The following is a 12,908-nucleotide window of genomic DNA, read 5'->3' as shown; positions in this document are numbered from 1 at the left end:
GGAGTGGAGGAAAAGTCTCAGAACCTACTCAAGCTAGAAGTAAGATTAATGAACACATCCTCACTCCAGGGAATTTTGACACCACCCATTGGATGATCGAAGCTCAAATTCTTCCTCAGCTTGACTTAGCAAGTCTTGAAATAAAGGTCGGTTCAAGAATGATATTGGAATCACAAATCTCTTGTTCTGCATCTCCCCAACATACACAGCAAAATGGCCCTTGGGAATATCTCTGGTTGTGGAAGACTTCTTGATCATACTAAGAATAGCAATGATCTTTTAGTTTTAGTATAGATGAGAAAAGAAAAAGAACTAGTAAGGAACTCAACGCAGAGAAAGCTTTGAATACTTTCAATATGGAATAGAACTGGTTAATCTTTTTAAAAGCCCCCCTCAGCTGCTGAGGAATGATGAACAAGATAATCTTCATGGTGTGTACACTCCTTGTGGAGTAATCGAATATGGCAATCTTAACATTACAAACGCTATCAACACATTTAAGAATAACTACAACTTCAATCAACAGCTATAGTATAAGAATCACTAATCTTGATATCCAGCCACTATCCATAGCACAACTATCAAGGTTCATGTGGCTCAAGAAATGCAATTCGAAGTTATGGGAGATGCAACGAATATAATCTTATCACTGGATTCTGCTTTCAATAATCTATTGAGAAGCCACATTCACCTGAATGGAATGGTCATTCTGAGCTCTTGCTTTGCTGCCGAGATGCATGATGAGTCTCTGCTCCTATCATCCCTGGAATTATCCATTTGTTGCAGGAGGGATTCTAAATCCTTCTCAAGGTGTTGCTGCTAAGGCCTACTGGGGAATGGCATCTAGTGGTCATCCTCGGTTATCCCAGGGCAGTTAGACTGCAGTGCCTCGGTTGATTCATACTGCAAAAATAAAAAAGAAATTAACAATAAGATGCAGATACAGATTGACGAGTTCTCTTCAAGAAAACGTATTTGCTATTCCCTATTTTCTGTCCATCCCCTTACATGATACCTCCTACTTGAAACTGGAAATCCAAAATTTTAACATGTACTCTCTCCAATCTCGAACAGATAGAAAGACATTTATCCATGAGATGGAGAATTAATAATTAATTAATTATATTATAGTAGCCAAGAGATGAATTTTCAATTTAGTTGATTAGACCCTTTCTCTAGAAGGAAAAATGTTGGCACAATAGCCTGTTCCCGACTCAGATTTAGAGGGCTCACTTGCCTATGGATGTTCCAATTACTAAGCTGACTACCTTCCCTGCCCTGATAGCTCTTCAAGTGATTTTTCCTTGCTTGACCTCCATGACTAAAGTGAATCATGGGATAAGGTTCTCCCTCCCTTCCTAGTAGTTCTGGATCGAGAGATCCAGGACGCCGTTTTTTTTTGGAACTGGTAGGGCACCTTTCCTTCGCTCTATTCCCAATTCCACTCCCCTTACATTATACCTCTAAGTAGAAACTGGAAATTCCAGGGTCTCCAACTCTAACAGATAGACCAAGATTTATCCATTAGATGGAGAATTGATAATTATAGTAGCCAGGCATTTCTTCTGTACGTATTCTTGGGTTTATACCTGCTAAACTCATAATTTTCACCACCTAATGTACTCAACAGATCCCGAACCATTTCCCCAAAGTCAAGGGGGTGTTAGCTTTTGACTGAACTATCCTGCATATCTGAAGATCAAGACATTTTATGGCTGGAGACAAAGGGCTACGTTTCTGGTAACAACACAATTATTATCTTCGATATCAATCTCATCACACCAGTTCAAGACTAAATTTGGGTTTTCAACCATACTTAGATACAAGAAAATAACATGCTACTCCATCTGTTTCAATATGTGTCCTACTTTCTTTCATAGTTCGTTTCAAAAAGAATGTCTCTTTCTATATGTACTTATGTAGTCGTTTCAAAAAGAATGTCTCTTTCTATATGTACTTATGTAGTATGTTTTTTATTCCAACATTCTCATTTTACCCTTAATCACACTCCCTTAGGTATTTTTGATATATTATACACACCTTTGATTTAAGACCACAAGATTCAAATGCCTTCTTTACCGTCTTAAAACTTCATGCCAAGTCAAACTAAACACGTAAATGAAACAAAGAGTACAATTTGTCTAAGATATCCCCTACTTACCTGACATCCACAGAAAAGACAGTAATGATACGCATCTCTCAGCTTCATCAATGTATTGAGCAAATCCTGCATTGTAAGTAGTGAAGCAGTACCCAAAATCAGTAGCGGGTTCAACCAGAGAGGACAAGCATTTCAACCGGCAAGCTAAATAAAAAAGTAGTCATCATCAACAATAGCATTGCAAACAAGCTCCAAGTTGAGGAACATAACAATTTTTAAGATAGCCCAGAGTGATAAATAGGGAAAAGAGGGGCAGTGATTATGGAGAATGCCTTTTTTTTTTAAAAAAAATCAAGAGATGTCCCATAAACCTAAATTCAGCACCCTTATTTCTTTTCTTCCATGCAATCTCTTGGGACAGAGAAGAGTAGGGAGAACCTCTTATTAATGAACAAAAAGGAGTAGGGAGAACTTCACAATTTGCCCATATACTCGAATGATCAAAATGGTCTGGACACCAGAAACTGTGGGAAGAAAGTTTTTTTCTTGTGACTTCTTCAATATATGTGATCCTTTCATCCCTCAAGGCTCAAGCTCTAACCTTTTGAAAACTCACAATGTTCAGAAATCTTCCAGAGGTATGTGACTTCAAAAAACTATAGCTGGTCCCAAATCCGAATAAAGACAGTCTACTAATGGATAGTGTAAAAAAGTCTCAGCATGATAAGTATGAATACTGGACTTGTAAGAGCAGAATGGATACAAAAGATCTATATAACCCATACTAGATTCATTTTTTTGTGTGTGCACGCGCATCGATGTTGAGAGGGAGAGGGAGACAATAAAATAGACTTGGAAAATTTTGATTTCTTTGTAGATAATATATTCATTTTCATTTTGCACTTTAATCTGGATGTGCAATAATCAGCTATAGTTTGTTGAAGTCATGGGGATCCCAGATTCCAACTTTCAAATGAATATGTCACACGCTCAATAGGCGTCATAATCATACACTACAAATTCTGCAGAAATTTCTGAGGGATAGGAGCAAAGAGCAACAGTTGGTTCAACTATTCGATCCAGTTGTTCAACCATTGATGGAACAGTTGGAGAGGAAGTCTTAATGCGAGTCAGATGACTGCTAATTATCTTTAATTTATTTAGTTTTATTTGTTGAATTGTGTGACTACCTCATCTAAAAACTTAAGTCGTAAGAGAAGGTACACTTTTATTTATTTAACTATATCTTTGATACACTTCGACATTATCTCTGCTGAGAAAGGCTAAAATTCTGGAACACTACTTGCAAACAGTAAGCTCACAAGGTTGCTTTGATCTTTTGTGAAACAGGTAGATTTGGAATGCCCAGCTGGACACAACAGAATTTGGCATATTTAGTCATAAAAGACTTTCTAGGTAAGTCGGTTATCTCTTTCTGCTCCAGTCAATGTAAAATCTCTTAATTTGTTGATTCTAAATTTTTGGTCAAGTTACACATGAATGGAATGTTAGTTCCCTCATGACTTTCTTGACCAAATCTAAGCAAAAATGTAATGGATGTCTCTTCACATGAGGTTGTAATCTATTTGTTTCTTTTTTAGATCAGTGAGAATTTCAACAGTTGCATTTGTCCTTGCTATTCTTGAGGGAATCATAAAACCTGGGGTCAGGTTTCGTAAAAGAGGTATGTATTGACGAACCAACTGCCAACATATCTGTGGATTATTATTTTGGGTGAAGCATACCTGTGGATTATTATTTATGCCAACTTCACAATTAAGGCAAATGACATTCCGCCTAACTCAACCTAATATAACTAGACCATATAAGAAGACAACTGTCTGTACCCTAAAACAATGTGAGACACTTAATGTACCCGCACACCCATGACTGATCATTTGGTGTGTGGACAATATAACATGGGAACCCAACATTAGTTAAAACAAGATGGGCATGTATCGGGCTTTAATACCAAAGTAAGAAAAATGGACTTGGGTCTAACTTAACCTCAAAATTTGTTCCCAAGGTGAGGATTCAAGGGGTGTAGCCACAACATAAGTTATGAGTTCTGCCGAATTCAATAGCTTTGGCCTATACCACATATATGTAATTTAGAGAATCAATAATATGTACACAGTACGAATATTAAATTTTTAACCTAGTTATTAGCGATTCAGGTCAATGTCCTAGCAAGAAACGCAATTGGTATTGTTAATCACTAACTTCTAAATCATTAATATTAATTCGTTCTAGATCATATATTTCATCTATTTCGTCTATTTCATACCAGGTTTGAGTTACTAGTTCTAATTCTTCTAAGTCAAATATTTTTTCCCATATCATTCTTCTTAATTCAATTATTTTTATATTTTTTAGAATATATAAAATCAGTGTTTCATAAGCTAATATCATTTCATCATGTAAATAAGTAGTCATATTAATGTTCTGCTGTTTAATCAATAATTCCCTTATATCATATGCATAATAAATATTATTCATATTAGATTACTATAAACTAGATTATTTTCAACCATGTTCTCCTGTCACTATTAACATCGTACTTTCAAAGGGCCTCCCTTCCTAACAGCGCCTCAACTCTGTTTACTCCCCTCACGGCTTCCTTGCCTATGGTTTCAACTTTAGAATGACATAGTCTGGAAGTTTTTCCCTTTTTCCTTATGTTAACAAACTAGAAAACATGCTTCAAATAATCTTAGTATATAATAACTAGTATGAACTTATTTAATCATGCTATGATATTCAGGAATTAATAGATTTAGGTATGCATAATCATAAATAGATATACTTGTTTTTCTATGAGATCTGGTATATTTTGCTCCATAGCTTAGATTAAAACTTGATATTTATTTATTTGAGAGTATTTTGTTTACAAAGAGGCTTGCTTTCCGTCGAGAAAGTCTTGCCTTAGATGTGCCTAATGGCTCTCTATTTATACAAGTAGAGATGCTACTCCTATTACTTACTTTATTTCTATCACTATCACTAACACTATTACTAATACTATTTTACTTTACACTTGTCCACTTATTTACATACCTTACTTTACACTTGTCTTTAATAATGCATAATAATGCACACTACTTTACTGCACAATGATGCACACTTTATCTTGTCTTCTGCTGCATATCTTGTTGTTTGTTGTTTTTGCTTTTTATCTTGTCGTCTTTATTCTAGTTGGACAACTGGAATTACGTTGTCTTCTCCAACGTCACCTTGTAGCTCTAGAATTTTTAAATCTTCTGATCGACTTAGCTCCGCATTTTTATAGTCATGCTGCTGACTTTTTATTTGTTGTAGCTCTTTGTCAATATTTTCTACTTTTGCACAAAGTAGGTTCATAGCTTTGATTATTTCTTCTATAGTATTTTCGTTTTCAGTCTGTGTAGTTTTGTCTTGAGATGTAATCTGCAATAACATTCTTGTTAGTACATATTACTTCTATTGTAAATGTAAAATTTAATATATTTAATACTAGTCTCCGTATATCTTTGGTCGTTACTGAATCTTGTACCTTTCTTGTTATCCACCATTTTACTTGCGTATTATCTGTTCTTACAATAAATTTGTTATATACGATGTATGGTTCAAAGGCTAATAAACATTTATATATTGAATATAATTCTTTTCTATTTATTTCCCATTTTATTTCGGGGTTTGTAAATGTTCCTAAATAATATCTGCAATGATGTTCTACCTTTTCTTTATTATATCTATATTTTAATACTCCTCCGTAGCTTATTTCACTTGCATCTGATTCTACTATATATGTAAATTCTTTATTTTCATCTGGGAAACATAATTTAGGTAAATTTTTACATAATAATTTTATTTTTCATATTTGTTCTTGGTCTTTATTGTCAAAATGATACTCTACATCTTTCTTTAATTTTTTATGCAAAGGTTTTAAGTTTTTTGCTAAATTAGGTATATATTCTCTCACTTGATTTACTAATCCTAGAAACGATTGTAATTTCTTTTTCGTATCTATTTGTTCTTCAGAATTTATTATCTTTTGTACTATGTGTTTTTGCATTTTTATACCATTTTTATCTATTTGTATTCCTAGAAATTCTATTTGTGTTTTCATTATTTTTGCCTTTTTCTTACTTAGACTTATTCATAAGTATGTTATGATATGTATAAATTTTTCTAGCAATTTTATATGTTCATCTTGAGTTCTTGAATATAATAATATATCATCTATGTATATTATGCAATTTTCTAGTTGGTTAAAGTAATTATCCATAAAATGTTGGTATCATACTGGTGCATTTTTATATCCAAAAGGTAATACATTCCATTCATAAAATCCTTGTGGTACTGTGAAAGTTGTTAACTTTTTAGATTCTTCTTCTAATTTTAGATGGTAAAATCCTGACTTACAATCAAACTTGCTGAAGTAATTGTATCCGTGGATTTGTCTTATTTTTAATACTTTGTTTGGTATTGGGTAATTATATGTTTTTGTTTTTGTTTTTGCATTTAGATTTCTATAGTCAATAACCATCCTACTTTTTCCTCTTTTTTGTTCATTATGCTTATTTACTATAAATGCTGGACTTGTTTGTTTACTATTATTTTCTTGTATATGATTATTTTCTAGTAACTCTTTTATGTGCATTTTGAATTCTGTTAAATCATTATATTTTAATGATTTTTGGGTTATTATGGCATTATCATCAATCAATTCGATTTTTATTTTTGTTTTATGTTTTTCACATCCTTTCAAGGGATTTTCACTATATAGTGATTCTAGTTTTTCTTGAATTAGTTTTAGTTTATCTATAGAAAATACAATTAATTCGACATTATGGTTAATTTCTTTGATATTTTCTAGATTTTGGGTAATCTTCTCACTTTCTTTGATCCATGGTGTGGTTTTCCTATTTTATTTGTTTACTCTTTTTGCTTCTACCTTTTGTTTACATGGTGTAGTAAACCACCAGTGTGTTTTTGTTATCACATGGAGATATAGTTTTTTCTAAGAATGACATTCCTAAAAGCATATCCTTATTTATGAATTTGTAACTATATATGTCTTCTATAGTTAATATTTTATCCCATATTTGTAATTTTATATTCTTTGCTTTATATGTTATCATACTTCCTTCATTATTAAATCCTGTTACTACTATGGGTGTTTTTAGCTTTTCCCATTTTTCTTCTGGTAGGCAGTTGTGTTTGCACATACTAGCTTCTGCTCCTGTATCTAACATAGGGGTATAATATCTATTGTAGTAATTTTCTATTATTATTTTTGCAAGTATGTATATTTTCATATTGTTCTTTTTATTATGACTTTCTTGTTTTTATATGTTATGGTTAATTGTGTATTTTCTAAATTATATGGTTTCATTTCTTCTAACCATTTTATTCCTAATATTATGTTATCTCCTTGATAAATTTTGAATTTTATTAATATTACTATTCCTCCAATAATTATTTCTTTTTCTGTTGTTTCCTCAGAATTTATTAACTCTTTTGGTAATTCTGGGCACGTTCGTTCCTTAGAGGTTATTTCATCTTCTGTTACTAACTCTCTTGTTATGTAATTTTCTTCTTGACCAGTGTTTATTATTATAATATACTTTCTTTGTTCCATTATTCCAGTTATATAGTAATGGTATGATTCTATATCTTTTATCATTTGATGTTCTATTGATTTTCTTGAAGGTTGAGGTGTTTCATTACTGTAGTTTATTCCTTTTATTCTTTTTGATGTGCTTATTCTGTCACTTACTATTTGTAAATCTTCTTCTATATCTATTTCTTTGTAACTGTAATCATTATTATCTATTACTGTAACTATTTGTTCAAAAGGATTTTCTATTTTTATTCTATTTATCTTATTTTTTGTTGTTATTTTATGTTTTGTTGTTAATACATATAAATTTTTACATCTTGCTGTAAATATCTTACTTCCTGGAGCTAACTCTATTCCTGACATCTTCCAATATAATACTAAGGATTTATCTATGTTTCTATCGTTTACTGCTATTGAATAATTGGCGCTTATTATAAATTTGAATTTTTGGTATATTAGATTTCTTTTTACTGCACTTATTATACTTTTTTCTATAGGTTCTACTATTCTGTCATCTGTTAGATATATTTCTATTGATGTATTTATTCCTTCTCTGAAACATGCTTTTATTAATATTTCTGTTCCTCCTAGGTGTACATATTTTATTGGGTCTTTAGCTTTGATTTCTTGTATTTCTTTGTTTATTATTCTTTTATTTATTATTGGTATTTTTGCTTTTCCTTTGGTATATTTACAATCTATTATGTGTTCTTTTTGGCTTACCACGTAATATTCTTCCTTTTGTCTTTTAAATAAATTTTTTATTATTGGTACTCTAAATATTTTTTCTACACTTAGGTCTAGTTCTTTTCCTTTTATTTGTTCAAATATATTAATATCAATATTACTTTTTGTTCCGTAGATTCTTCAGTTATATGATCCTCTTGGGTTATTATCTGTACGTCTTTTTCAGTCATCTATATTATTATATAAATTATCTTCTTCTTCGTTTTTTTCATTTTCGGATAGTTCATATATACTATCATCTCTTTCTAACTCGTAATCTATATATTCTATTTGTGTCTATTCTTCTTCATTATCTATTATTACTTCGGATATTTGTTTTTTCTTAAGATTTTAGGGTAATTTACAATCTTTAGCTATATATCCTAGTTTACAGGTACATTCAGTTATTTTTTTCTTTTGTCTAAATGGTCTTTTGTTATTATGATTTTTTATGTAGTATCTTCTTCGAGATCTTTTGTACTTATACTGGGTTTTATATTTTCTATATATTTACCTGGTTTCCTATATTTCTTTTTATAATAATTATCATTACATCCAAATTGGGGTATCTTATCTTTACAACATGCTAAGTTTTTTATTATGGTTTTTTCCATTTTTATTTCTTCTCTATATTTTTCACATATTTCTGAATACCATTTTTGTAAGTATCTTATTCTTGCTCCTAAAGTATCTTGTAGTCTTGCTTCATTCCAGTCTTTTATTATTTTTGAGCTAAAGGGTTATGGTAATTTTGTAAAGTATAACCTTCGTATTTCTTTTCCTTCTTCTGTACTATATGTTCCTTTATAATAATATTCTCTAAATACACACGTATATTCTTCTATATAACACATATTACATATTGCTAATTTTAACATTAAATTTCTGTTTAGCTGTTTTTCCTTATTTTGTTCTTCTATTCTATAGTCGTACTACTAAATTCATTCCATATAGCTATTTCATATTTATTTAATATGTCCATTGGGGTTGTTGTTGTTTCACCATCTATCCTTTTATTATTTTTTAATGTTTTTATACTTTCGTCTGTTAGATTTTGTAACCATAGTTTTACTGTTCCTATAAGTGTCCTTTCTATATATCCTGGTACTTCTGTCATTCCTATTTTATTATCTATTAGTTGTTTTGATATATATCCTACCCATAATTGAATTGTTTTATTTATATCTGTTACGCAGTCTAGATCTAAAAAAATATTTAACTGGAGTTGGTGTCCATTTTCTATTTAATCTTTTATTCCATATACTATCATACCTATCAGATTGTTCATAATTAACCGTATAATAATTGGGATTTACTTCTCTGGGGTTTTTAACTCCTGATGTACTTGCTTTTGTATCCTTAATATCTCCTGTATTTATTTCTGTAGATTCTTTATCTTCTAGATTTGCTAACATCTCTGTATATGTTTCGCTTATATATGAACCTTGGTCTTCATTTATATGATTTTTATCATCTATTCTTATATCTGGTTCTTCCATTTCTTCGATTTGTAATTTTTCCTTGAATTTTTCTATTTCATTTTTTAACTTTGTTTCAAGTTCTCTTTCTTTCTGTTTAGTTGCATATAGTTCTTTTAGTGTGGCTAATTCTTTTTCTAGAGCAATTATTTTATCACTTTTTGTTTCTTCTATTTGTTGTATTTCTAGTTTTGCTTGTTGTTTAATAATTTCTATCTCCTTTTTCCTGCCTATTTCTTCATTTTCTTTAGTTATTCGTACCATGGCTGTTAGACTATCTTCTAGTTTCACTGTTTCTTTCTCTATCATTAGATATAAATTTTCACCTATTTTTTTATATCTCCTTCCTAAGCTTGAAAATATTATTTTTATTTTTAATTCGTCTTGGTTTTCATAAGTTTTTTCATCTATAGCAAATTCTTCTTTATTCATTATAGATTGTGCTTTAGTTTATATTCTATTTGTTGTCTTTGTAGTTGTATTTCAAATATTGTTCTTCTTTGAGTTAGTAGAGATTTTTGGCATACTCCTGCGTATATGTTATATTTAAGTCTTTCTTGTTTATGTTTTAACTCATAGTGTTTCTCTATAATCGTCCTGATTAATTCATATTTGTGTTGTTCTTTACTATCCATACTAGTCATATCTATAGCTCTGATACCAATTTTGTAAGTATGTTGTTAGGCATTGAAACATTTATCATAACCAATTTTGTGAGTATGTTGTTAGGCATTGAAACATTTATCATAATATTCTTTCCTTAAGGGTATTAGTCTAATTATTTCTCTTATATTTTCTAGAATGTATTCTATGTATTGTATATCTTGGGTTCTTTGATATATTTCTATATTTTCTTTTATTAGATCTCCTAGTAAAGTTATTTCTTCAGTAGTTTCTTGTCAATATTGGAAGTATTCGTAATTTATCTTTAGTCTGAGTATTCTAATTCTAAATCATTAATATTAATTCGTTCTAGATCATTAATAATTATTTACCGTGCAAACCTAAGCCAACTCAGTTTTTAGCACAAAATGGTTAAAAGGAAAAGTGAACCAAATGTTAGTTCCAATATAGCATTCAGTTTACTTTAAAAAATCATACAAAAATGATAAAAAGTACCTCTTCTGTGATCGGTTCTTCCTCTTCCTCCTCCTCATCCTTTCCTACATCCTCTTCTTCCTTTTTCTCCGTTACGACCTCCCTATTCTCTAACTGAGCCAGTACTGCATCAGCCTTGTGAAAATTGCTGACAATCCTCTTATCCTTCCATCGCTCCTTCAGGTGAGATCCAAAAGTTTCCATTAGCTCTTCTTCTGTCCTTCTATCCCTCTTAGCCTTCTCCATTTCCTTCCTCATCTTCTCTACCTTATCATCTTCTTTCCCAATCCCAGCACGGCCCCTTCGGATTTCCAGTCCCACAGGTTCAGACCTACCAGAACCTTCCTTGCCTAATGCTGATCCCGGAGTATAACCCATTTGTTTCAACATTTTGAATCCAATGTTGCTCTCAGGAATTGCTGACTCTAAATTGACTAGAGTTTTTTGGTCCTCTTCAATTTGCTTCTGCTCTCTCTTGAGCTTTTTCCTTTCGTGCCAGTTAAACACCTTACGTTTCTTGTTCGGAACTTCAGGCTTACTTGATGCCTGCCAACCCAAGACAAACAGATCAGGGCCAGAAGCAACTCATACCATATGATCCATTTTGACATCAATGTCTTATTTTTATAATTTATCCACTGAATTTAGACTCGATTTTGCAATGAAAAGCTAAGGAAATACAAGAAAACTCTAAAATTTAGAATTTGACAGTCAATCCAATTTTTTTATAACAAGTAACTCAGGCCATTGAAAATCTATGGAAACAAAGGATCTGCTAGTTAATATTAGAGCGTGTTTGGTATGGAGGAAAACATTTTTCATTTTCCATTTTTTCATGTTTGGTTGGTCAAAATATTTTGGAAGACATTTTCTTTGTGAAAACAAGCTCCTTAGATATGAGGAAAATGATTTCTCTAATGAAAGTAGGGAAGCAAGCTCCATAAGTGACATCCCAAATTCATTGCCTCCTCTCCACCCACCCAATATATCCAATCCCCACCGCTTAACTATCCCACCTCCACCACCACCACCCAACCCCCACTCTCTAGTCTCTCACCCACATAGTGTTTCGCTAGATTACATATTAATGCTCTTGAGATAATATTTTTTTCTTACTTACCAAACATTAGAAAATAAGTAAGAAACTCATTTACTTTCCAACAAAACATTTTCTAGAAAAATATCTTCCTTCATACCAAACCTATGTTGTTTGGACTCTTCAAAAATGTCGATGGATGTGTGTCTGATCCGACACAAGTGCGGCAACATTTTTGGAGAGTCCGAGCAACTTAGTACCAAACACACCCTAAATGATGACTAACTTTCATCCTAGCAGCACTTGAAGAAAATATGCAAGTAAACATTTAGAAACAAATGAAAACCAAACAGTGATAATAATATATTGATTCCAAGCATAGAGAGAGTGCTGATTAGTGTGTGAATGTTGAAAATACAAGCCTACATACATGACAGTATGTATACAGAGGAAATCGAAAAGAAAAACGAAGGTCATCAGAAATTTTAACTTTGCTATGATTATCGAATACTAAAATACATTAGAAATCACAAAATTTTAATGTATTCGACTTTCAAATAACTATAGTTGAGATTTTAGGAATTTTTGTAAAAATACACAAAATAAATGTATAAATAAAATCTAGGGTTTGTATGAGTGAGAGGAACTGACCGTTTTAGAGGGAAGAGAAGAAGCTCCTGGAGGAAGAAAGTGAGAAAGGTCTCCCATGTAATCATCTTCTTCATTTTCCGCCATTGTTGCTAACTGCAAGCTACGAAATCGGATGCTTCTAAATTGTTGAAATGTCCTCCCCTTTCTTCAAAAATTTTATATTAAGGTAATAAATATACGAAATTATGCCACGAAGTTAAAGTTTTATAGTGA

The 12,908-nt window shown here is 31.5% G+C and overlaps 2 protein-coding genes across 2 annotated transcripts in view; one reads left to right on the top strand and one right to left on the bottom strand.

The window, feature by feature from the left end:
* LOC125843977 (uncharacterized) overlaps window positions 1–12,908 on the top strand; it is a 621,631-nt gene that overhangs the window by 247,464 nt on the left and 361,259 nt on the right. The window lies entirely within an intron of this gene.
* Window positions 393–12,856, bottom strand: LOC125843982 (uncharacterized). The gene is made up of 4 exons (XM_049523188.1): window positions 12,696–12,856; window positions 11,030–11,554; window positions 2,162–2,227; window positions 393–903 (listed from the first exon to the last, which is right to left on the bottom strand). The coding sequence occupies exons 1-4, from the start codon at window positions 12,777–12,779 to the stop codon at window positions 844–846; spliced, it is 735 nt and encodes a 244-aa protein (XP_049379145.1). The 5' UTR covers window positions 12,780–12,856; the 3' UTR covers window positions 393–843.

This window comes from Solanum stenotomum, chromosome 11, assembly GCF_019186545.1.
Source record: "Solanum stenotomum isolate F172 chromosome 11, ASM1918654v1, whole genome shotgun sequence".
NCBI lineage: Eukaryota > Viridiplantae > Streptophyta > Magnoliopsida > Solanales > Solanaceae > Solanum > Solanum stenotomum.
Note: the sequence above shows the minus strand (reverse complement) of the source record. Positions and strands in the feature narration are given on the sequence as shown.

Excerpts from the sequence above, each read along its gene's own strand:
- LOC125843982 (XM_049523188.1), bottom strand. The coding sequence starts at position 12,779 with ATGGCGGAAAATGAAGAAGATGATTACATGGGAGACCTTTCTCACTTT. Across the intron at positions 11,555-12,695 it reads CTTCTCTTCCCTCTAAAACG|GCATCAAGTAAGCCTGAAGT; the intron begins GTCAGTTCCTCT and ends TTGGGTTGGCAG. Across the intron at positions 904-2,161 it reads GTCTTTTCTGTGGATGTCAG|TATGAATCAACCGAGGCACT; the intron begins GTAAGTAGGGGA and ends TTATTTTTGCAG.